Raw genomic sequence first — 25,767 nt, 5'->3', positions numbered from 1 at the left:
TCTGTTGTTCATATAGCTCAGGTTCATGAGACAGGTGACAGAGGTTAAAGCAAAAAATATTACTTGCTTACATTTGAGAAGGTCCCTTTTGGGTTAACTAGACTTTTCTTATAAGTATCAGAAATAATTATCTGGCCATTCTTAGAGCACTTCTTTGAAGTTTATGTGTCCTAGAGCCTACTTAATTTTAACTGAGAGGGGAGTAGGTAGCAGTCATTTTTAGAAGCTGATATAATTCTCTTTCTCCTTGATATATTTACTCTTAAATATCAGGGAACATGTAATGGGAAGGGAAAGTGAGAAAAAGGGAAATGAACTATGTGAGTACCTGTTATTTGTTTTAGCCATCTTTCTCTCTTAAATTCTCATCCCAGTAGAGCTATTTGCCACATTATATAGCTAACAAGGGCTCAGAAATCTTTAAAAATTAAACACCTTTAACCTAGGGAAGGTGACAATAGGAGCTTCCATAAACCAGTTCTCACTGTGTTGCTTATCCTTAGAATTAGTGGTACACAAAGACTTCACAAAATATTCAATGGAATCATGTTTTTTGGAGACTCGTCTTTTTCAGTAATGATTGCCATAAGTTTCTTTCAGTGGCTGCTACCATGTATCTTTTGCTCTGGTAGGATCACAGGGGAAGAAGAAAACTATTGGCATGCCTTCTATTTTTATTAACGTAGAACTAAGTACAAAAGTCAACTAATTTAATTTCAGCTCTTCCTTGAAAGCCTTCTAGCAGAGATGCTAATGAACTTTACAGTTGTTAAATACAATGTATAATTTTCATTCCATATCTTACTACTTTATTTATTTATGTATTGATGTATTTATTTATTGCTGCATTTGACACTGACTAATCCCTCTTCCATGGAACTTCAAGTTTTTGTAACTTTTTAATGCTACCATTCTTTCTTTTTTTCTTCCTGCCTCTTTGCAGGATCTCCTCCCTCCCTGCACACCCTTTTCTTCCTCTTCCCTCCTTGAATTATTAAATGTTTCTCAAGGTGGTTTTGATCTTGGCTCTATTCATTTTCTATAGGTAATTTCATGTGTGTCCGGCATGTTCCTCTGAGCTCCAGACCAGAATCTCTCTTCTGTCTCTGACTGGACTTCTCTTCCTGCATCTTTCAGGCACTTCAACATAGGCCAGAGCTAAACTCACAGGTCTTCTCTCTCCATCCCTTCCTAAGCAGTTCTTGTTTGTGTTACTTATCTTATGTAATGGTACTCTGTCTGTTCTTATTTCTAATCATTTGTTTGGTTATAAATTCTGACTTGTAATTGATAATTATCCATTTCTTCCTCTTCATTCATAGAGCCTCTGCCTTATATCAGACCTATATACTCTTTTGCCTGGACTGTCTCAGTAGCCTGTTAACTGGTTAACTGGTAGAATTTCTCTACTGTCCAAATCTATTCACCTTATTATTACTGAAGTGATGCTTCTGAGGTACCAGTACTGTGTCATTTCCCTTTTTAACATGCTTATACGGTCAAAGCCCCCAACTCCTAGTTTTGCATACAAGGATCATGGTCCCTCTCACCTTTTCAGATTTTATGTGACTTTTCTCCCTGTTATATGCTCTGCCTATACCTAATTTCTTTCCATTTCCCAAATACATCATATTTTCTTCTGTCTCTCTACTTTTGGAAGTCTAAAATGCCTTACTTATACCACATTCTCTGTTTGGTAAATCTCTCTTATCTTGTAGGTCTCATCTCAAACATTACATCTTCCTGGAAGAATTAGATGTGACTTCTTCTCTCCTTTATAACTTTTTGTATATAATTTTGTTATCACCACATTGTATTATAATACTTATATGCCTTTGGATTATTATAGGTTCTTTTCACCCTCCCATGCCCTTATGCCCCACTATTTAACTATTAGTTTCATGAGAATAGGGACCAAATCTTTAATTTTTGTATTATTAATGCCTACCGCAGTGCCTGACACGTGTAGGTGTTAGAAAAAATGCTTGTTAAATTAATAATAAAAATTTCAGATAGAAAGGAAAAGGATAAGATTGAACCAAATAATTTCCTCCTAAACAGGTATAAAATGGTAACATAACTTGCTATTTTTAAATTCTCTATGAATATTCTTAGTAGAATGAGTTTTGTTTGTTTTCAATTAAAGCAGGAAAGTTTGCAAAAAACAATTTATAAGCTGGAAGAACAGCTGCATAATGAAATACAGTTAAAAGACGAAATGGAGCAGAAGTGCAGGTGAGAATATACTTGTATGTTTTTTACATTAAAAATTGTGTAGCAAAGTTTATTTTAAAGCTTGCACCCTATAAACACTTGAAAGTTGACATAAGTAAAGTGGGGGTATAAAGGTTGCTACTGATACACAGTCAGTAAAGAATGTCTAGGCTAGAATTGGAAAGTAATATTTATGTTGGCATTAGTTATAACTGTATTTTCCTCAGAATATTTAAAGTACGTTTGCTCCCCACAGCCTTTATTTAAAAATTGTAGTATCGATTCACTTAGTGCCTGATTTATTGCTTTTCTCCTATTTTAATTAGCTAGCTAAAAGAGCAAATTAATTTATGTTAAATAAGAGGCTTTCTAAAATTAGAAAGATGCTTTCTAAAATTAGAAGATTAAAATTCACTAAACTTTTGATATAGACATTCTAATTTCCACTATGATTCTTTGGAGCAGTAACTCAGAATTTTTCTCCTATGAGTCTAAATCTAATAAGAGTTTGTATATTTATGAAAATATAGGAAGATTATTTTAAATAATCTAGCATAATAGTGCAAGTTTTACTTATTAATTACAAACAATAACTTTTTATAATTATATTTTTAGTAGACAGTATTGAATAAATGAAATAAAATACAGAAATAAGTTGGAGGTTAGATATGCAACAAATGGAATTGAGAAAACTGGCAATTTTGTGACTGGGAGTGAGTGGAAACAAGTGAAATTCTCACTGCATACCGTTCCTGATAGGTTAAATGGTTATGTATGTGATACAAATATTTTTTATAAAAGCAATTGAATGTAAGTAAATAATCAACTGATGCCAGGATTTGGAAGGGATTTCTAAGTATAAAATGTAGAAATAAGGGGAGGAAATGGATAGATATTATTACATAAATGTTGGAAATTTCTTACATTCAAAAAAATATTATCATCAAAATTAGAAGGCAAATGACAAATTGCTAGTGGTAGTGGTGATGGAGATCACTTCAGGAAGAAAAAAGAGTGGCCAATAATCACATGAAAATGTAAGATGAGACTGTGAAGGTCAACAGAGTCTAGATCTTGGAGGACTTTGTTTTTGACAAGCTAAAATATTTGTAATTTTTATCCTAAGTATGATGGAAAAACACTAAGTTATTAAACGAAGAAGTGAAAAAAACTTTTAAAAGATAAAAAAATACTAATCAGATTTGCTTTTTAAAAAGAACTGGTTAGTTGGCAGCACTTGACATTTATTCAACCAAATGGAAATGAGGAAGATGAATCAAGGATGATTCCCAAATGGTGTCCTTTACTTAGGGACACTTAGAGGAGAAGCAGATTAGTGGGTGGAGGTGTGAAGCAGAGGGAATAAGTTTAGTTTTGGGCATGCTAAATGAGGTATTTGATGAGACATCCATGTAAAATGTTGCATATACAGATTTGAAGCTCAGAATTATGTTTTGAGCCAAAAAAAAATGAATTGTGATAAATATAATACACTTTTCAGTTTATCTCAAATTTTTACCAAAGTTGCAAGTAGGTATATTTACTGATTTATATATGCCTCCTTTCCCTTCATTTACTTAATCTTGTATTAAAGGTTAAATGGCTAATTTTTATTTGGTAGCAAGTATTGCATAAGTTCAGGAATCCTTAACCTGGAATCCATAGGCCTCTCCTGCAAAGGGTCCATGAATGAAATTCAAGGTCTTTAAACTTGGATGACCAAAAGTGAATATTGTCTCCAACTTATAACTGAAATTCAGCATTCCCTTTAATTATGAACATAGGCAATAATCCACAATTATTCGCATAGCTGTGACTTTTTTAATACCAATAGAAAGTATGTTTTTTCTTATATATAGTTGTTAGTTACTTCTAAATATCATTTATGATCACTACTACTTTAAAATTATTGCCACTAGATGTTGCGATTTAATATATTAACCAAGAAGTACACATACTACTGAATCATACATTTTTTCAAGTTTATCACTATTTCAGTATAATTTGGTTTCTTTTAATCCTATGTATTTTATTTTATGCTTTTAAAAATATTCTGAAAAAAGGCTGTAGGCTTCACCAGATTGCCAAGGAGCTCCACAGCACAACAAAAGTTAAGAAATCTTAGTTAAATGAAAAATTCAGATCTAATCTATATTGCTTTTGTTTTTACAGAACTTCAAACATAAAACTAGACAAGATAATGAAAGAATTGGATGAAGAGGTACTTTCTGTTTCCTAATCAGAAGTGTTTCTTTTTTGAGAGTTTTCCCCCTTTTTCATATTACTTTGTTTTCGGAGAAAATTACATTTGAACTTTATGGTACATTTTACATATAGTAAATTTACATATAGTAAATTACATTTGAACTTTATTGATTGAAATACGAAGAATTATGATGAAAGCCACACATTGGAACTGCAGGTTGAAGTAATGCAGATTAGATTATACTTTAGTTTCTTTTGTATAGATTTATTCTAGAACAATATTGAAATTTTAGTACAAAAATTTCATTGCAGTGGTTCTTAATAGTTGAAAAGTGAGAAAGGAGCAAGAAAACTAAGAGATGAGAAATTGCAGCTGTAAAATCGGAAAAAGCAAAGAATACAATTTAAAAAGGACTGACTAACATAATTTCATGTGATCAAATGGGAAATACATCAATTTTAAAATTACTCATATTTTCCATGGTCACCTAGCACGAAGTTTTTATTATCAGGGAAACACAGCATAAACATTTCATTATACAGATGTCTGTTGGCAAATACTAAGTCATTTTCATTCCTTTGGTCAACTTATAACTCTTTCTATAGTGTATATGTAGAGTCCCCTGGAAAAAAAATATCCTCTCTATAGTCTTCCTCTCAGTGATGATTTCCTTTGTCCTTTTTAGATTTAATCTTTTTGATGGTTTTTGTGCTGTGTTAATTTTCTTTAAGGAATAGTATCTGTCAGTGGCCGGTTTTTTTGTTTGGTTTCTTCCCCCACCCACCCCTCCAACCCCGCACTTGTAATTTTATACAGATATATATATATATATATATATATATATCATCTGAGAAGATTTAGATATTATTTTACCAACTTGCCATTGGTCAGTGTGTACTTAGTACTATTTATTTGACTGTGAAAGTATTTAAGAAATCCTTTTCGCATATCCTCCACTTTTTATTTCATTTCTAAAACCCAGATAAAATTCACGTGTTCTAGGTTCAAATTATTCAGCTTTCCACATTCAAAATAGAAAGGTAGATCTTAATTATAACATTAAAATACAGTAGTGCCCTGTTATCTGCGGGGCTATGTTCCAAGACCCTGAGTGGATGCCTGAAACCACAGATAATATCGAATCCTATGTATATGTTTTTTTTCCTTTATATTGTTGCTAATATAATGCATTATGGTCATCTTAAACTAATAAATTTTGCATAGCTAGTTCGAATCGGGGACTCTCACTGTCTTATAGGGCAAGTTAATTCTGTTATTAAAAAGTTGTCATTAGGAGATACTATCTGATTTTAAAACAAAAAATCCATCTTAAGTCTTTGTGTCTTGTTGTTTTTTAAGAAGTGTATTCTCACAAACAAATGAGTATTAATTGCAATACTAAATTTTGTCATTATAATTTCAGGGGAATCAGAGAAGAAATCTAGAATCTACAGTGTCTCAGATTGAGAAAGAGAAAATGTTGCTACAGCATAGAATTAATGAGTACCAAAGAAAAGCAGAACAGGAAAATGAGAAGAGGAGAAATGTAGAAAATGAAGGTAAGTTGTTACTTCTTTTTAAAAACACTGGAATTTCTGTCTTATACTATCCTTGAGGTCTTTGTCATAAGATTATCTTAAATTTAGTGCCTATGATATATTTTTGAACCCATAATCCTAAGACATCCCATGTCCCACGATAAATTTATAACATACTAAGGTCAGTAGTAATGTTTTAGCTAGAGTAGTGATTTTTATCCTGTATCTATATTGGAATCTCCTGGAAAGCTTTGAAGAATACTGAGCTTAAACTCCAGAGATTCTAATTTAATTGATCTAGACATGTGGCCTGAGCATTGGTATTTTTAATAAGCTTCCTAGCACTTCTAACAAGAAGCCGCATTAGAGAACTACTAAACTAGAATTTCGTGTGTTTTAATGTTCGTGTTATAAATGCACTTAAAATAGCTTTCTACACCCATTGATCCAGTGATTTCACTTCTAGGAATTTCTTTTACATACATACTTGTGGCACATGCAGATTGATGTATAAACAAGGATATTCATTTAGCATTTTTTAAAATGGCAAATATTATAAACAATGTAAATATAATCAGTGATATAATAAATTTTGGTATACCTGTATGGCAGAATACTATGCATCTTAGAATAAAATATCTCCTGATAGATGTTATAAAAGGATCTCTAAGATGTATCTTTAAGTGGAAAAAAGTACAGATTGTTAAAAACAAGAGTGCTTGTCAGTATAGCTTAAATACAGATATGCATGTGAAAATACACATAGGTGTTATGTGTGTTTTTATATATTAGGGTACTGATACATAGACTATGTTAGGAAGGATATGCAGGAAATTAGTAATAGTTGCGGCTGGGGAGGAGAGTCAAGGGACTGGGAGACAATGTGAAGGCGTGAAGACTCATTCTGCACTGTATTCCATTTGGTGCCTTTTGAATTTTGAACAATTTTAAAAATACTGAACTCTATTCAAAGATTTGTATTACTCAAAAATAAACAATATTAAAACTAGCTTTATAACATTTCACTAATAGATTGACCTTATTAAAGGAATAAAAGAATTTGAAATATTGTGACAGAAACAAATCTATTTTTGCATTCTATATTATAAAATGATGCTCTACTTTTTGATGAATTTAAAATATAAGGACTTCCAAAAAAAAGAAAAAGTATGTACTTCCAAGACGGAATTTTGCTTTTGGAATGGACCTACTGTAGCTGACTATTAGGGCCTAAGACTAAATGTCATTTTTAAAAATAGATTTATATGTTTCCTCCATGAAAACTTTGTAAATTCTATGTCTTAATCCTTTATTTTCTAGTTTCTACATTAAAGGATCAGTTGGAAGACTTAAAGAAAGTCAGTCAGAATTCACAGCTTGCTACTGAGAAGCTGGCACAATTACAAAAGCAGGTCAGTTTTTGGAATGCTTTTTTAAAAAAAATTATAATCAATAAGTTAGATTGTATTTTGGTTAAAAACCTATTTTCTTGCTCTCTTTTTTAATTAGCTAGAAGAAGCCAATGACTTACTAAGGACAGAATCAGACACAGCTGTAAGATTAAGGAAGAGTCACACAGAGATGAGCAAGTCGATTAGTCAGCTAGAGTCCCTGAACAGAGAATTGCAAGAGAGAAATAGAGTTCTAGAGAGTTCCAAGACACAAACAGACAAGGAGTATTACCAGCTGCAAGCTGCTTTCGAAGCTGAACGAAGAGACAGAGGTCATGATTCTGAGATGATTGGAGACCTTCAAGGTAATACTTTTTCTTACTGTAGTGAAATATAATGTAGTATAATGTAGTAAACATAAAATTTACCATGTTAGCCATTTTTAAGTACAATTCAGTGGCATAAAGTACTTTCACATTATTGTGCAACCATCCCTACTATCCATCTCCAGAACTTATTTTCATCCCAAACTAAAACTACATCCACTAAACAGCAGCTCCCCATTACTCACTCTTCTCAGCCCCTGGTAACCACAGCCTATTTTATGTCCCTATGAATTTGACTATCTCATAAAAGTGAAATCAGACAATATTTGTCCTTTTGTATCTTACTCCACTTTGCGTAATGTCCTAAAAGTTCATCCATATTGTAGCACGTATCAGAATTTCCTTCCTTTTTAAGACTGAATATATTCCATTTTATTTTCATAACACATTTTGTTTATCAGTAGAAGATAATTATTTTGGTTTTATTTTAAATTGAGGTTAAAAGCATAAAATTTACCATCTTAATCATTTTTAAGTATAAGGTAATGTATTTTTGATCATATTGCCCTCGTAAAGAAAATGACCTTGGTGAAACCGGAAATGGTTAGCATTTGTCCTCTTTCAGGATAATACCTACATTTGTATCACATTATAATTTCTTTATGCTTGCAGGCACCTCTATGAAGTAGGTAATGTGGCTACATCCCAATTTTACAACCAGATTACTAAAAACTTAATTTTAAAAGGTGCCAAATTCACAAAAGTCCAACTCAAAATGGGACTATTCCAAGCAGAGAGGATTATCATTATTAAAACCTGGGAATTCCTCATGCATTGTTGGTAGAAATAGAAACTCAGTTGCAGAAATAGAATCTTATTATAAAGAATTAGGTACTTGAGAAGGTTAAGACTAGAGATAACGGCAGTCTCTCAGTCTAAAATAAAAAAATTGATTATAACTAACAGTGAAAAAGGAACAATTTTTATAATGGTAATAAAATTCAATTTGTTTTCAAATAGATGCCTAGTTCTACCCACTTCTCATGCAGTTTTCTTTTTGCTATTCTTATTAGCAATAGCATCTATGCTACCTAATCAAACAGATATGCATGGAAGTTGCCAGATCTCTCAGGGAAAAAATGGGGGTGGGGTAGTCCATAGTCACAGGATGGGAACATAGTTTGGGGTCTCATGGGGCTTGATGATTAGCTATAATTCTGTGGAGAGAGGTCAGGGTCAGTTTTTGTGACTGTGGAAACGGAAATTAAGATCTCCCGTTGGTTCTTAGCAGAGGAATAGTTGTGCAATCTTATTTCTCAGGGACTAGGCTTAAAATAGATCTAAATGTAATCAAGAAAGTAACCTCATTATGTGTATTAGAAACGCCTCATATTTGGCTTCCTTAAATTGCTTTTCTAGGCCTTTTTAAATACAGGTTATGAACTATGTGAGAGTCACTTCATCTGCCTCCTTTATAAACAACAAAAAAAAGAGTAGACTAGGTGACCCCCTATAAATCCTACCAGTTCTAACATTCTTTTAAGTCTGTGATCTACAGGATGTGACTGAGTTTTGAATCTATTTCATAGATGTTATTGATGTTAAGGAAAATTCACAGCATGATTTTATTGTTAAAGTTTATCTTTTTTTCCTTTAAGGTTTATTTTTTTTATTTAAATGTGAATCAAAGCTCACACATATTAAAAAATGCACACAATTTATATGAGCCTCAACATACATATAAAGATGCATTATGGTTAAAAAACACATAACAAAATTTTTACATTAATCTTTTATGGTCCTTAAGAAATTTCAGGTCCCTCAAGTATAAATTTCTCACAGTTTAGGATGCTGGACTCCTGGCAGAGTCAGGATTATTTCCTAGTTGAATGTCCTCCATGTATACTCGTGGGCAGAAGCTTCTTTGTTTGTATGGGAAATGACTTCCCAAATATAATTGGATTGCAAATAGTTTAGGCTTTGTGGGCCACATATGATCTCTGTTACATATTCTTTTTTACTTTTTACAACCCTTTAAAAATGAAAAAAAAAAAAAAATCTTCATGTCTACAGAGAAACGGCTACACCTGGACCAGTGTATAGAAAAGGCTGCTGTTATAGACAAAAAGTTCGCTTCCAAAAGTCCAGGCCCTAGAAGCTAAAACAAAAGGGATGAACAGCGGCAGAGGGTTAGGTCATTTGGTTAGAGCGTGGTGCTCTTAACAACAAGGTTGCTGGTTCGATCCCCGCATGGGCTGCTGTGAGCTGTGCCCTCCACAACTAGATTGAAACAACTACTTGACTTGGAGCTGATGGGTCCTAGAAAATCACTCTTAAATAAATAAAAACTTAAAAAAAAAAAAAAAGAAAGGAATGGACAAAGATCAAAATGTCATGGAGGAACAAAAATTTTAACTGAAATGATGAGTTCTTCGTCTAGTAAGTCTACAGTTGAAATGCAGAAGGGCAAATTTTTTAAATTAACCTTTTTAAAAATCTTGTTGAGTTGGCTTTTTTTTTTTACTTTTTTTTTTGGAAAATTTCAGTCATATACCTTAGGAGAATACTATAATGAACCCCTAGGTACCCATTATCCAGCTTCAGTAATCTTCATCTAGCAGCCAGTCTTGTTTCTTTTATACCCCTACCTTCCCTTCCCAATCCCGTCACACTGAATTATTTTGAAGACAATTGCAGGCACCACATTGTTTAATTTGTAAATATTAATATTTCAGTATCTCTTAAACATAAGGATTTAAATAAAAAACACATATCCACAATATCATTATCAAATCTGGACAATTATTTAATATTGTAATATCTATAGTATTGTAATAGCTATAGTATCGTAACATCTAGTCAATGCTCATATTCTTCCGGTGTCCCAAAATTTGTTGTTGTTGCTGTCGTATTTCACTTGAATTAGGATCCAGTTAAGGTCTACACATTGCATTTCATTATATGTCCCTTGAGTTTTGTTTTTTTCCTTGAGTTTTTTTTTTAATCTGCAGGTTTCCCCTCCCTTTTTTGTTCTTTGTAGTTTGTTGTTGCTTTAGGTTGAAGAAAACAGGGATTTTCTGTTCTATTGAATATCTCCCATTCTGAATTTTGCTGATTTCGTCTACTGGTGTCAATTAACACGTTGCTCTGTCCCTGGTAGTACTTTAAACTGGTAATTCTGGGAAGCTTGATCTATTTTATTTCAGGTAGGACTTTGGCAAGAATACTTGTAAGCCGTATTATTTATGCACCAAGAGACACATAAAGTCTGGCTGTCTCTTTTTGTGATGTTACGAGCCATTGATGACCTTTGTCTAGATCCTTTGTTTTTTTAGAGTTTGCTCTGGTGATGATAATTCTTCATTCATTCATTAACTGGAATACAACTATAAAGATAAATGTTTTCTCATTAATTATACAGTTACCGTTATGTAACAGCTTTTAAAAAAATAAAAGTCAGGTTAAGTACTTGATTCTTTTCCTTTACTGTTTCTTAGAACAGTAAGTTATTTCCCCAGCGTCCTCCACAGGTAACCAATGATATTTTAAAATATATTTATGAACTTACAAATTTTAATATATTTAATATGTTAGCTCACTGCAGTATTATTTATGCTCATTTATGGCTAGTGAGAATTTCTTCAAGTTTAGACACTGCCCTCGTAGTCTTGGATAGCATTTTTTTGGTATGCATAGTATATTTTCCGATCATTTTCTGTCCCAGACCTGGAATCAACCATTTTCCAAGGAACCCTAGTCCTTTTTGTGGCACATGGCATTCAGAGACTAAATCTGGATGCTGTGGGTACTCACTGCTTTTGGATTGGCAAATTTTGTAGAACTTTTTAATAGACAAAGGTAGGAAAAATTAAATAATACAATTTTAATACAGTTTTTTCCTTGCTTAAAATGTGTATACATTTTTTGGCCCCCTTTGTATTGGTGTGTGTGTGTGTGTGTGTGTGTGTTTAGTTATAGTTGACATTCAATATTATTTTATATTATTTTCAGGTATACAGTGCAGTGGTTAGGCATTTATATAACCTATGAAATGATCCCCCTGATAAGTCCAGTACCCATCTGGCACCCTACATAATCTTGACAACATTATTGATTATATTCCCCATACTGTATTTCACATCCCAGTGACTGTTTTGTGACTAGCAATTTATACTTTCTAATCCCTTCACCTTCTCTCTCATCCCTCAACGCCCTCCAATCTAGCAACCATCAGTTTTTTCTCTATATCTGAGTCTATTTCTGTTCTGTTTGCTCGTTTATTCTGTTCTTTAAATTCCACATATAAGTGAAATGATATGGTATTTGTCTTTCTCTGTCTGACTTATTTCACTTAGCATAATATCCTCTAGGTCCATCCATGTTGTTGCAAACGGTAAGATTTCATCTTTTTTATGGCAGAGTAATACTCCATTATGTAAATGTACCATAATTTCTTTATCCAATCGTATATTGATGGGCATTTCAGTTTTTTCCATATCTTGGCTATTGTGAATAGCACTGCTGTAAACATAGGGGTGCATATGTTTTTTCAAATTAGTGTTTAGGATTTCTTTATATAAACACCGTTAGTAATATTTTTACAAATAGGACTACATCAAACTAAAAAGATTTTTCCACAGCAAAGGAAACCATCAACTAAACAAAAGACATCCTACTGAATGGGAAAAGATATTTGCCAATGATACATCTGATAGGGGTTAATATCTAAAAGATAAAAAACTTGTACAGCTCAACACCAAAAGCAAACAATCCAATTAAAAAGTGGGCAGAGGACATGAATAGACATTTCTCCAAAGAGGACATACAAATGGCCAATAGCCATATGAAAAGATGTTCAGCGTCACTAATCATCAGAGAAATGTAAATTAAAACCACAGTGAAATGCCACCTCACTTCTGTCAGAATGGTTGTCATCAGTAAATCAACAAACAACAAGTGTTGGCGAGGATGTGGAGAAAAGGGAATCCTCTTGCACTGTTGGTGGGATTGCCCATTGGTGCAGCCACTATGGAAATCAGTATGGACATTCCTCAGAAAATTAAAAATAAAACTACCTTATGATCCAGCATTTCCACCCCTGTATATTTTTTTATTGAGGTAAAATTCATGTAACAAAAAATTAACCATTTAAAAGTGTACAATTCAGTGGCATTTAGTGCATTCACAATATTCTGCAATCACCTTCTCTGTTTAGTTTCAAATATTTTAATTATCCCAAAAGAAACCTTGTACCTATTAAGCTGTCCCTTCCTATTTCCCCCTCCACCTAGTCCTTGGCAACCACCAGTGTCCTTTCTACCTCTGAATTACCTATTATGGATATATGACATACAATATGTGACCTTTTGTGTCAGACTTCTTCCACTTCACATATTTTTAGGATTCATCTGTGTTGTAGCATGTATAAGTACTTCATTTATGGCTGAGTAATATTCTGTTGTATGTATATACCATGTTTGTTTAGCCATTCACCTATTGATGAACACTGAGTTATTTCCACCTTTTGGCTATTGTGAATAACAGCGCTGTGAACATTTGTGTACAAGTATTTGTTGGAGTATCAGTTTTCAGATCTTTTAGTTATATATCTGAGAGTAGAATTGCTAGGTCATATGGTAATTCTGTGTTGAACTTCTGAGGATCTTCTAAATTGTTTTCCGCAACAGCTGCAGCATTTTACATTTCCACCAGCAATGTATGAGGGTTCCAGTTTCTCCACGTCCTTGCCAGTACTTGCTATTTAGCTTTTTTAATTATAGACACTTTAAATGGGTGTGAAATAATGTCTCATTGTGGTTTTGATTTTCATTTTCAATTTCCTAATGACTAACAATGGTTGAGCATCTTTTCATGCGCTTATTGGACATTTGTATATCCTCCTTGGAAAAATGTCTGTTTATATCCTTTACCCATTTTTAATTGGGTTGTTTGTCTTTTCGTTGTTGACCTTTCAAAGTCTGGATACTAGACCTTATCAAATATATGATTTGCTCAGTATTTGTTACCATTCTGTAGGTTGTCTTTTCACTTTCTTAATAATGTCCTTTGATGTACAAAAGTTAATTTAGATAAAATCCACTTTATCTATTATGTGTTGCTCATATTTTTGGTGTCATATCTCAAAATACATTGCCAAGTCCAATATTATGAAGATTTTACCCCTATGTGTCTAAAAGTTTTATGGTTTTAACACTTATATTTAGGTCTCTGACGTATATTAAGTTAATTTTGGTGTGGTAAGATGTAGGGGTCCAACCTTATTCTTTGGCCTGTGGATATTCAGTTGTCCTAGCACTGTTTGTTTGAAGAGACAGTTCTTTCCCCTTTGTTTGTTTTTGGCATCCTTGCTGAAAATTAATTGGCAATAAATATATGGATTTGTTTCTGGATTCTCAGTTGTATTCCATTAGTCTATATGTCTGTTCTTTGGCTAGTACCACACTTTTTTGATCATGGTAGCTTTCTTTATAGTAAGTTTTGAAAGAGGAAGTTTGAGTCCTACATCTTTGGTTTCTTTTTTTTTCTCTCAGTATTTTAGTTATTCAAAGCTCCTTAGAATTTCATCTAATTTGAGGATCTGATTTTCCATTCCTATATAAAAGATCCTTGGAATTTTGGTAGGGATTGCACTGAATCTAAAGAGCACTTTGGGTAGTATGGCCATTGTAACATATTAAGTCTGCGAACACAGGATATACCAGGGGTGCCAAAAAAATATACACACATTTTAAGAGATGTTATCTATGCTCAAGCAGTAGTTCGCCATAATGAGAAGTGTCTGGACGCTGATGGTAACCACTGTGAGCACCTCTTGTAATTTGCAGAAGTCAAACGTGACCTGTATTCATCTTTTGTTATCGGTATATATTGAGTATTGCAATTAATACAGTTTTTTCCTTTCTTAAAATGTAAATACGTTTTTTGGCATAGCCTGTATTTCCATTTGTTAGGTCTCTTTAAAATTCATTTTAGCAGTGTTGGTTAGTTTTTGGTATACAAGTCTTACACTTCCTTGGTTAATTTATTGCTAGGTATTTTATTCTTTTAAATGCTCTTATAAGTGGAATTGTTTTAATTTTCTTTTTACATTGTTTATTGAATATATTAGCTGTGGGTATTTCATAAATACTCTGTTTTATATATATTTATTTGTTTGGTGTGTTAAGGTTTTATGATTTCTATATCTTCTTACTGGATTACAATTATATTGTTATATATGAAATTAAATGCATCTGACCTTGAGGGTTTTTCCCTTATTTTCCATTTTCCTGTTATGTCTTGCCCATCCATTTTTAAAAAAATTTTTGTATGTAGTTGGTGGGCTTCAAATTTAGATTGTAGGTTTCATATTTGGGGATTTTAACATATTTAGATTTTTTTAAGTGCTTTTTTTTTTTTTTTTTTGGCTAAAACTTAGCATGTATGCACATATTAAAATAAATGAAAGATATGTTTGAATTTTTTACATGAACACACCTCCACATAACAAGAATCTAGATCATGAAGCTGAACATTACCAGCAACCCAGAAGTCCCCCCTGTGCTTTCTTTTAGTCACTAAACCTCTTTCCCCTGAGTAACCATTGTTCTGACTTCTAACACCATAAATTAACTTTGCTTGTTTTCTAACTTTATATAAATGGAATCATGCAGTTAAATACTCTTTTGTGTCTGTTTTAATTTTATTCAACATTGTTTGTGAGGTTCATCCATATTGCTGTATGTGACAATCGTTTATTTCTCCTTGCTGTGTAATACTCCATTTATTTTATATGACCACTGCAATTAATCAACCATTCTGTGACAAATGGATATTCTGATTATTTCCATTTGGGGGCTATTATGAATATTGGTGTTACGAACTTTCTTGTACATATTCTTTTGGTAATTATACATGTGGTACCTGTTGGTATACACCTTGGAGTGGCAGAGCCATAGAGTGTATGTATACTTGGCTTTAAGTAAGTATTTCCAAGCATTTCAAAGTAGCTGTACCCATTTACATTCACCAGCAGTATATGATAGAATGCCAGTTGCCCCACATCCTCATCAAGGACAGTACTTATCCCAACTGAGTATTGTCAGTCTTGATGTTTTTTAGCCATTCTGGTGGTATGTGACAGTGTTCCCTTATGGGTTAATTTGTATTTCCCTGGTTATGATACCTGATATTTTGGGTATTTTCCTTCCACTATGTATTTATATATATTTCTGTATAGGAAGCTTTTTTGTTTTCATGTGTTGCACAGATAAGTTAGTTTCTTCCTAGCATATTTTTAAAAATAAAATAAATGAGGATATTTTATTTAACATGTCTTGCATGCAGTTATTAGGAATCTGTAATAAATTAAAATGTTTTCATTACTTTGTCTTGTTGGGAGTTGGTTTATATAAACTTTTATATGAAAAATTCAGTTTAATCTGAATTTACTATCTCTACAGATGTAAAAAAAAATTTATTATAAGTACAGGAAGAAGCATTTTTTTATAGTACTTTATCATTTACATCTTGCCACATTTATTTTATCTCTCTTCATACAAACACAGACTTTATATTTTTGCCCAGTCATGTGAAAGAAACTGGCAGGTGTTTCTTTCTCCTCTGTGAACATAATGCCATTATCGTGTGCATGCTAGTGCTTGTAAGTAAAATTGTTTCATTGCTCTGTAGCAGACAAGTATTATCAGGTGCCCAAGATTTAATATTCATTGGTTCATTAAAGAACTACTTCAGAAACACTAAAATATGGGAAACAAGTAGAGTGAAGACTTCAGCAAGTACAAGTTAAACACTGAACTTTAAGAAGTACAAAACTTTCTTTGGTCTATCATGGCACTTTATCCATTTGCCTGCCAAATCCTAGGCCACTTTGAATCACAAAATAAGAAAATAGATTCTTACGTCTGAACTAGACTATAAAATAGTCTAGAATTATATGTTAAATTCTACATGTGTTAGATTTGTGTGTTTGTTAAATACTTATGCATTAAAATTTTTTAAGGCATAAATAAAACATGTTATTTTAATGATAGTTACTAAATATGAGTTGCTACCATTGCATGTTGTGAGCCTCAGGTGGGTTAAAACTAAGCTTTGTTAGGGCACTTGGATTCCTTAGAACTTAGTTTTCTATAAAAATGAACTTTGGCTCCATTAATTTAAGAGTAGCTAAATACTTTTAGAATGTCTGGCACGTAAAAAGGACTTAAATACTTGCCTTAATTAACTGAAGGGTCTCACTCTTAAGATGGTAGAAAAGCACTGAATAACAACTCAGCTCTGATTTTGGGACCAAGCCCAGTCTCCATCTCTTTGACCAAATGTGAAATGAAGATGCTCTTGAATTAACATTAACATTTTGGTTACTATATTATAGTTATTGTATGTACTACCAAGAAAAGAATTCTATCTGATCAGAACATTTAAAACTTTGTTTTTATCGTAATGGTCATGCTGAACTTTTAAAAAGACTTGTTTTAATAACCATGTAACTTTAACTTTTTTCTCACTTGATAGCTCGAATTACATCTTTACAAGAGGAGGTGAAGCATCTCAAATATAATCTCGAAAGAGTAGAAGAAGAAAGAAAAGAGGCTCAAGATATGCTTAATCATTCAGAAAAGGTACATGATTTAACATTACCAATTATGAGGTAGTATTACTGGTTACCAAATATTATAAGGTGGTTTTATAAAATAGCATTCATTTCTAATGTTTATATATTATGTTTCTAAAAGTTTTTATGATTGATTAATTGGTTGTGGGGGATGGGGTATGTGTCTTAGTTAGGGCTTTTTATTGTGTTATTTTTGTTTTTGCCCTTGAAGGGTATTAGTTGTTTTGTATTATCTGATCATCACAAATTGCTTTGGTTTGGAAACATGTTTTTCTACAGAATTTTTTTCCAATTTTTTTGTATATGGGTAACATGAATGTGCTGAACCTTATTACTACTAGCCTTACGAAGAAGGAAAACAAAGGATCAATATATAGACCATGTATACTTTTTCCATTTTGTTGGTAAGAGCGAAATAGAAAATGCATAAACTGGCCTTTACATGTAGAATTTTCTTAACAACGAAAAATGTCATTGGTTATCTGCTTGTCCCTACCTTGCTTTAAAACAAACAAACAAAAAGATTAAATAGATAATACACAGGTCTAGCTCTCACTTTTTTGATGCCTCCCTGAAATGTAGGTTTCCTAGATCCTCAGATAAATGATGAGACAATCCACCAGTTATCTTATCCTTTGAACATGTTTTGTGACAATCAGAATAGTTTTGATGTCGAAGTCTGGTGTAGAAATACGATGAATGAAGATTAGAAGAAGCACCCAAACAGAAATGGAATACAATTTGATTTGGTCTTTTCATCAAAGCAACATAAATCTAGGTATAGATGCAAATGTAGATAGAGATAATTTAATTGTTTAAAAGAGCAGTAGCAACAATTTTTAAAGGAAGTGAAGAACTGTCTTATTATTTATTTCTAATTTTAGCAATGAACCCTCCTGAACATCACCACCACCACCACTACCTTGTCCTGCCATCAGCCATAGCTTAATGATTCAAATGGGAACTAGTAGGTTTGGAGGGGAGGGTAAGGAAAAAATGATACTTCGCTTTTTATTATATGTGCTTATTGAGATTTTAAAAGACATTACAGGCAATGTGAAATACACAAGAAAGTATCAAAAATAAACTTACATATTGAATAAAAATATTTAAGAAATATAATGTCACATTTCAGGCCAGTTGATTCATACATTATTTCCTGTGGAATATTAAATAATGTAAGATTTAATAATGTATCTTTTGAACAGTATTACATGATTTTCATTCTCATTTTACAGGAAAAGAATAATTTAGAGATAGATTTAAACTACAAGCTTAAATCATTACAACAACGGTTAGAACAAGAGGTAAATGAACATAAAGTAACCAAAGCTCGTTTAACTGACAAACATCAATCTATTGAAGAGGCAAAGTCTGTTGCAATGTATGGTAAGTGTCTGTGTTTATATTTTCTACATGATTAGTTTTTAAATAGTGCCTACAAAAAATTTTGATTTTTGATCAGAATTTCACTTTATAGTAGTATACATTCTTAAAAATCATAAATAGTGATCTAGGAAGAGGATATCTTCCCTTTTTTTTCTTTTTTTTTTTGATAACTTCCTTTTTTTGAAATCACAATTTCACTTTCTAGTTCCCTCACTCTACTATCCTTTACTCCCTATAAAAGTCAGAGGAATCGCTCTTTTTTCCCCAGTTTCTCAGTTCTTTATTTTCTTCCCCAACCATTCTGGAACTTACTGTTTGTTAATTTATTTGCTTTCAGTTTTTTCATTCCTTTGTATTTCCACTGTATTAGGTCTCTAAACACATCTCTAGATCAGAACAACCAGCCACTTTCTTCATCTCATAGAGTTCTTCAGATGGGCACTCACCCAATACATTATGTGCAACCACAGTTGAGCCATCAGTTTTTTTATATATCACTCATCAGTTCCTTCTCCCAGACTTTTATTTCTCTTCTCGAGCTTCCTATACCATTTCTTTGTTACTCCACTTTTAGGTGAATAGTTCTCTCATTTCAAAATGAAATTGTGAAAGCATAGTTGTGAGCTCCTCAAAATCTAGTTCTCTTATTTAATTAACCTAGCCTACTTCTTTAACCATCATCAGTATCTTCCCTCTCATCTTAGAGGAGGGTGATCCTCTCTTCCTGTCCAGGTTGTTATGTTCTTGCTGTACTCAGATCCAGTCTCTTTTTACCTCATCATAACTTATTATAGTAGTTCCCCCTTATTCATGGTTTTATTTTCCACGGTTTTAGTTACCCGTGGTCATCTGAGGTCCAAAAATATTAAATGGAAAATTCCAGAAATAATTCATAGATTTTAAATTGTGTGCTGTTCTGAGTAGTGTGATGAAATCTTGTGATGTCCCTCTCTATTTCACCAGCTCTTGAACCATCCCTTTGTCCAGTGTGTCCATGCTGTGTATGCTTCCTACCTGTTGGTCACGTAGCCTTCTGTCGCAATATTGCAGTGCTTATAGTAACCCTTATTTACTTGATAATGGCCCAAAGCGCAGGAGTAGTGATGCTGGCAGTTTGGATATGCCAAAGAGAAGCTGTAAAGTGCTTGTTACATATCTTGACAAGGTCAATAGTAGCCTAACGATGTTACATCACAATGCCTACCTATATCATTCACCTCACTTCATTTCACATCATCGCAAAAAGGGTGAGTAGAGTACAATAAGATATTTTGAGAGAGACAGAAGTCACAGTCACTTAACTTTTATTACAGTATATTGTTATAATTATTCTATTTTATTAGTTATTATTGTTAATCTCTTATTGTGCCTAATTTATAAATTAAACTTTATTATAGGTGATATGTATATATAGGAAAAAATATAGTACATGCAGGGTTTGGTACCATCTGTGGTTTTAGGCATCCCCTGGACGTCTTGGAATGTATCTCTGTGGATTAGGGGGGACTATTGTATCTCTTTTTCTCTTGTTCATCCTCAACCTTTTCTCCTCCACTGAATCCTTGATTGTTGTAAACATGTGCAAGTCTCTCCCACCTTAAAAAAAGGCAAACCCCGGCTGGCTTGATGGCTCAGTTGGTTAGAGCATGAGCTCTAACCAGGTTGCCAGTTCGATCCCACATGGGCCAGTGTTCTGCACCCTCCACAACTAGATTGAAGACAATGAGCCACCGCTGAACTGCTGGAGGAGCGGCCGGCCGGATGGCTCAGTTAAGTGTAGAGCGCAAGCTCTTAACCACAAAGTTGCCGGTTCAGTTCTGCACGGGATGGTGGGCTGCGCCCCCTGCAACTAAGATTGGAAAGGGTGACTGGACTTGGAGCTGATGAGCCCTGGAAAAATACACTCTTCCCCAATAAAAAAATGTTAAAAAAGACAAACCCTTGCTGCAACCTGCTGTCTTTACTAATTGCCACTGTTTTATTTATCCCTTTATACCCAAACTTCTAAAAAGAGTAATCTTCCTTTTCTTCACCTTCTACTCACTTCTTAACCTACTACAAGCTGGACTTGTCACTTGGCACCTTTAAATTCAGTTTGTTCAAGGAGAAACTTAGGATATTATCTGTCAAAACTTTTCTTACCCCCTATTGTCACTATTCTGGTTAATGGCTATATAGTTTTTATGAGGCCAGGCTTGGAATAAGACAAATCTATTTTGCCTCTTAGCCATTCTGTGACTAATGAAAAAAAATTAGATGAGAAAAATGCATGTAAAGTGCCTGTACCTGGAGAGCTTTTCGATAAATGGGAGATGTTATCATGGTTAAGGAGAGTGGTAGTTTCAATAGCCAGGAGCCCAAGCTAGAAATCTGGGAATCATTCAGGAGTTCTACTTCCAAATGATATATATAACTTAGTCCTCCTTTCCTATTCTCTTTTTTTTAATTAGTTTTTTTTTAAATATAGTCATCTTTTTTTTTTCCATTGTATTGGGGAATATTGAGGAACAGTGTGTTTCTCCAGGGCCCATCAGCTCCAAGTCGTTGTCCTTCAAACTAGTTGTGGAGGGCGCAGCTCAGCACCAAGTCCAGTCACTGTTGAACCATCAACCTTGTTGAGAGCTCACACTCTAACCAACTGATCCAGATCCATCCGCTGCCCCTCTGGAAGCTCAGCGACAGCTCATTGTCTTCTAGTTGTGGAGGGCGCAGCTCACTGGCCCATGTGGGAATCGAACCGGCAACCCTGTTGTTCAGAGCTCACACTCTAATCAACTGAGCCATCTGGCTGCCCCATTTCCTATTTTTCTTCTAGTTCATGATAACATCATCACTTTGCTTGATCTGTTACAATAGACAATTTTTACTCTACCAAGAGATGTTCTACTCATCAGTCTGTTCTCACTTAGGTCAGAATGATCTTTTTAAAATTCAAATCTCATTATGCTAGTCTTTCTTAAAATCCTTTTGTGGCTTTTCACTATTTACAAGGTATATATATCAAACTCCTCATGACATACAGAATCTTTGAATTAGCACTTAACCTATCTTTATAATCTTATTGCTTGTTATGTGTACCCCTTTCCTCAGCTATTGAACTACTTTTATCTCACATGTGTTAATTATTGAATGCCTGCTATAGGCCTGGCACAACTGAGAATATAGCAGAGAATAAGACTTACAAGAACTCTTTCTCACAGATTATATTCTGTTGGTGGAAATAGGCAAAAAAGCATATAAATTAAAATATGGAGAGATTGTAATCATTAATATAAATAAAATAACACACAATGTGATAGTTTCTAGGTAATACTACATTAGATGGTGTTCCAAGGAAAGACCTCTCTGAACTAATGATATTTGTGGTAAGAACTGAAAGTTGAAATGAATCAGGCATTAAAAAGAGTGGGAGGAAGTATATTCCAGGCAGATTTGATTGTAAGTTCAATACTCTTATTCTAAAAATGGTGGGAAGCCATTGTAGTGTTCTAAGCTATGCTGAGATGTGTAATTTAGGTTTTAAAAGACCACCCCTGCTGCTGTGTGGAGAATGCTTTTGAGAGATAACAGTTTAAAAAGGGAGATTAGCTACCGTGTTTCCCCGAAAATAAGACCTAGCCGGACAATCAGCTCTAAAGCGTCTTTTGGAGCAAAAATTAATATAAGACCTGGTATACTATACTATAATACAATACAATATAATTAATATAATATAAAATATATAATATAATAAAATATAATACCAGGTCTTATATTAATTTTTGCTCCAAAAGACGCATTAGAGCTGATTGTCCGGCTAGGTCTTATTTTCGGGGAAACACGGTAGAAGTCTACAGGCTGTAGACATTGGTGGTAATAGAGCTGAAAAGATGTGGAGATCCAGAGGACAAGAGTTGGTGATAAATTGAATGGAACAAGGAAGAAGAAGGAATCAGGAAAGACTCAAGGTTTTAATTTTAACAACTGGATGGATGTTAATATATTTTGGCATTGAGATGACTGAGGTAGGAGTGATTTGGAATAGGAGGGAAATAAAGGTGTCTGTTTTAGATATGTTGACTTTGAAAAGCATATTTGATGTCTAGGTGGAGATGTCAAATAGTCAATTAATATATAAAGCTGATGCTCAGGGGCGTGGTATCCGTTTAGTGGTCATACACATGGAGCCATATGTAGACCCTGATGAAATCAGCAAAGGGAAGAATAAGGGCAGAAGAACAGAAGAATCATAATGGAGCCCGTAGGGAGTCTAACATTTGGGGGTCAGGTAGAAGAGGAGAAACCAATAAAGGAAACCAACAAAAGAAAGAACAGCCAAACGGGTAACAGGAAAACGAAGAGAGTATGATATTAGAATCTTGAAGAGTAAAGTATTGAAAAAATGAGGAAGTGGTTCAATATACTGAATTTTGTTAAGGTCAGTGAAGATGAAGACATGGGTATTATGTGTCCTCTGAATTTTGTGGGATGGATGTCACTGGTTACCACATAAAAAGTAGTTTCAGTGGAAGAGTGGAGATAGAAGCCAAATTGGAGAGAGAGAAATGTATAGTAGATGTGGCACTAGAGACAGTAAGTGTAGACAACTCTCAGAGGTTTGGCTGTGAACAGAGATGGGGCGGTAGCCAAAGAAGGATGTGTGATCAGTGGAGAATATTTTAGGAGGGGAGATAATAGATTATTGTGTTGATGGGAATGATTCAGTTGGGAGGAGGAAATTGTTGAGTCAGAAAGAGATGAAATAATTGAAGGAAGAAAGTCCAGAACAGAAGTGGATGAATTTATGTTTGGTTAGAGACATGGGAATAAGGTGATGATGTATTGGTGCAGCTAAGTTTGTAGGTTTGGGAGGAAAGATGGGGAAATTCCATTCAAACGGTTTCCATTTTGTCACCTAGAGGACAGTGTCTGAGTGGGGGAAAGCAGACTTAACAAGTTGGAATATTGTTGGTGCAATTTACTAGTTGTAGGAGCATGGAAAAATTGACCTTTCAGAACCTTAGTTACCATATCTCAAAGAAGGAGCCTCACTGTATGTAGGTGTTATACTACACGAAATCTTGTTTATCTGAGTTGCATAAATTAGAATTCCTATCATAGCCTAAGTCTCTTGAAACTTTTCCAGAACAATACAAGGTATAGATTAATAACCACAACCTTATTTTCCTGCTTTTATCCGAACTATCTCTATTTTTCTTCTTATATTCCACTTTTTTTTTCCAGCTATACTTTCACCTTCTGGTCTGAAAATGGCTCTGAATAATCTCTTACATCATTGGGCAAAGGCTGGATTTAGAAGGTTTTATTTTATTACTATTATATTTTATAACTTTCTTTAGAGATCCCACTACATAAATCATTCAATTAACATTAGGACTTCTATAATGAATAGCTTTTTTAGAATCCCAGGATAAAAACAGGAGGGATTTTTTGGCAGCAGTTTGTCTTATACAGCCCATGAAAATGAAAAATATTAAGTCTCTTTAAATGTATGTTTGAACTTTTTTTTTCACAGAGATGGAAAAAAAGCTGAAGGAAGAGAGAGAAGCTCGAGAGAAGGCTGAAAATAGAGTTGTTCAGATTGAGAAACAGTGTTCCATGCTAGATGTTGATCTGAAACAATCTCAGCAGAAGCTTGAGCATTTGACTGAAAATAAAGAAAGGATGGAGGATGAAGTAAGAGAAATAGACAGTACTGACTTTTTTCATCTTATAAAAGAGAAATAATCCTGAGCTATGACTGAAAAGCCATTATCTATCATTTAAACAGTATTGGGGAAATTTGAATGAAAATAACCTATGTGTATCTATGTTCACTGCTATATGGTCACCACTATATCCCTAGCTCCTAAAATTTTCATCTTCAAATAGTTATTGAACATTCACACTAGAGGGTCTATGCCATTTTGCACTGTGATAGTACAGCTGTGTAGAAGTGTCATAGCTCCTCCCCTGAAGAAAGTGACCGTCTGCTTAAAAACAAAACAAAACAAAACAAAATCCTGCCTTTATTGTAAAGTATCCTGTAATCTCAAAAGGAGCATTGCTGACAGATTTCAAACACGTGTTAAACTGCAGAGCTTTGACTGGCTTAGATTGATAGAAAGCACAGGATACACATTCACAAAACAATAAAAAGACAGAATGACATATCTTTGTGGTTACTGTATGTATTTTAGAAATTATTTATAAGATTAAAGTAATTAGTCCATATATGTAAATTAGAGAATGGAGAAAAAAGAGCAGAATAATCAGGAAAGACTTCACAAAGGAGGGATGGAATGTTACCATTATTTTATAGGTTGAGGAAGACCTTAAAAGTTAATAGTTTGAAAGTCAGAAGCCTGAGTTGGTGGAGGGAACATTATCAGTGAAGATAGCAATAGAAGAGTGATTACTGAGTGCTTAAGAAGATAGGTAAATGAGAAACAAAAGAGACTTCGTCTGACCAATGAAGAAGAGACATGTTGATTCGTAATGGGAGAAACTTGGAACCTAAGTATTGATAGTCTTTTAAACTTAAAATGGGAGCTCTAAGTGAAAACACTCTTTTAGGGAAATTAATCTGATAGTAGTATATAGAATGGTCTAGAAAGAAGAGAGATTAGAGATATTTATTAGAGCCAGCATGCAGGAAGAATGTATGTTGAAAATTTGAAAGACAATATTCAGCTATTTAAAAAATACAATTTTTTAACATCGTGTTATCTGCCTGTTTCTGTGCTAGGAGTTGGGGTACTGAATAATATAGGTATGGTCTTGACTTTTGTGGAAGTTGCAGTCCAGAGGGAAAGACAGATATTAAAATAGTAATTACAACATGACATAATTTAAAAGAGAAAGTACTGAGTGCTGTAGGAGTGTTATGACTAATCCCATCTAGGAGTTTTATGACTAATCCCATCTAGGAGTTAAGGGAGGCCTCACTCAACTTTGGAGGGTTGTAGACTAGACAGAGCACAAACCCTTACAAATGAACAGGTGAATTGAAATATCCCCTCCTCCAAAATGGTTTTTATACTCACCTTCTACTTCAGATTTCCAAGCAGGTGGGGGTAAAAAGAAA

At 33.7% G+C, this 25,767-nt stretch overlaps 1 protein-coding gene across 5 annotated transcripts in view; it reads left to right on the top strand.

The window, feature by feature from the left end:
• Positions 1-25,767, top strand: part of ROCK1 (Rho associated coiled-coil containing protein kinase 1) — a 141,705-nt gene that overhangs the window by 86,590 nt on the left and 29,348 nt on the right. For 4 of the 5 annotated variants that reach the window (XR_002138132.3, XM_019741232.3, XM_019741229.3 and 1 more), the window contains exons 12-19: positions 2,147-2,235; positions 4,387-4,435; positions 5,844-5,979; positions 7,279-7,370; positions 7,468-7,714; positions 17,213-17,319; positions 18,551-18,701; positions 24,217-24,377. Coding sequence is in view for 4 of the 5 variants with exons in the window: in XM_019741232.3 (XP_019596791.1) it covers positions 2,147-2,235; positions 4,387-4,435; positions 5,844-5,979; positions 7,279-7,370; positions 7,468-7,714; positions 17,213-17,319; positions 18,551-18,701; positions 24,217-24,377 (1,032 nt within the window). In the remaining variant the exon portion in view is untranslated. The remainder of the gene's footprint in view (positions 1-2,146; positions 2,236-4,386; positions 4,436-5,843; positions 5,980-7,278; positions 7,371-7,467; positions 7,715-17,212; positions 17,320-18,550; positions 18,702-24,216; positions 24,378-25,767) is intronic. The other variant, XM_019741231.3, reaches the window with a different exon arrangement.

This window comes from Rhinolophus sinicus, chromosome 4 (genome assembly GCF_057876585.1).
Source record: "Rhinolophus sinicus isolate RSI-liver-muscle chromosome 4, RSI-T2T, whole genome shotgun sequence".
NCBI lineage: Eukaryota > Metazoa > Chordata > Mammalia > Chiroptera > Rhinolophidae > Rhinolophus > Rhinolophus sinicus.
This window is presented reverse-complemented; position numbering and strand designations above follow the sequence as displayed.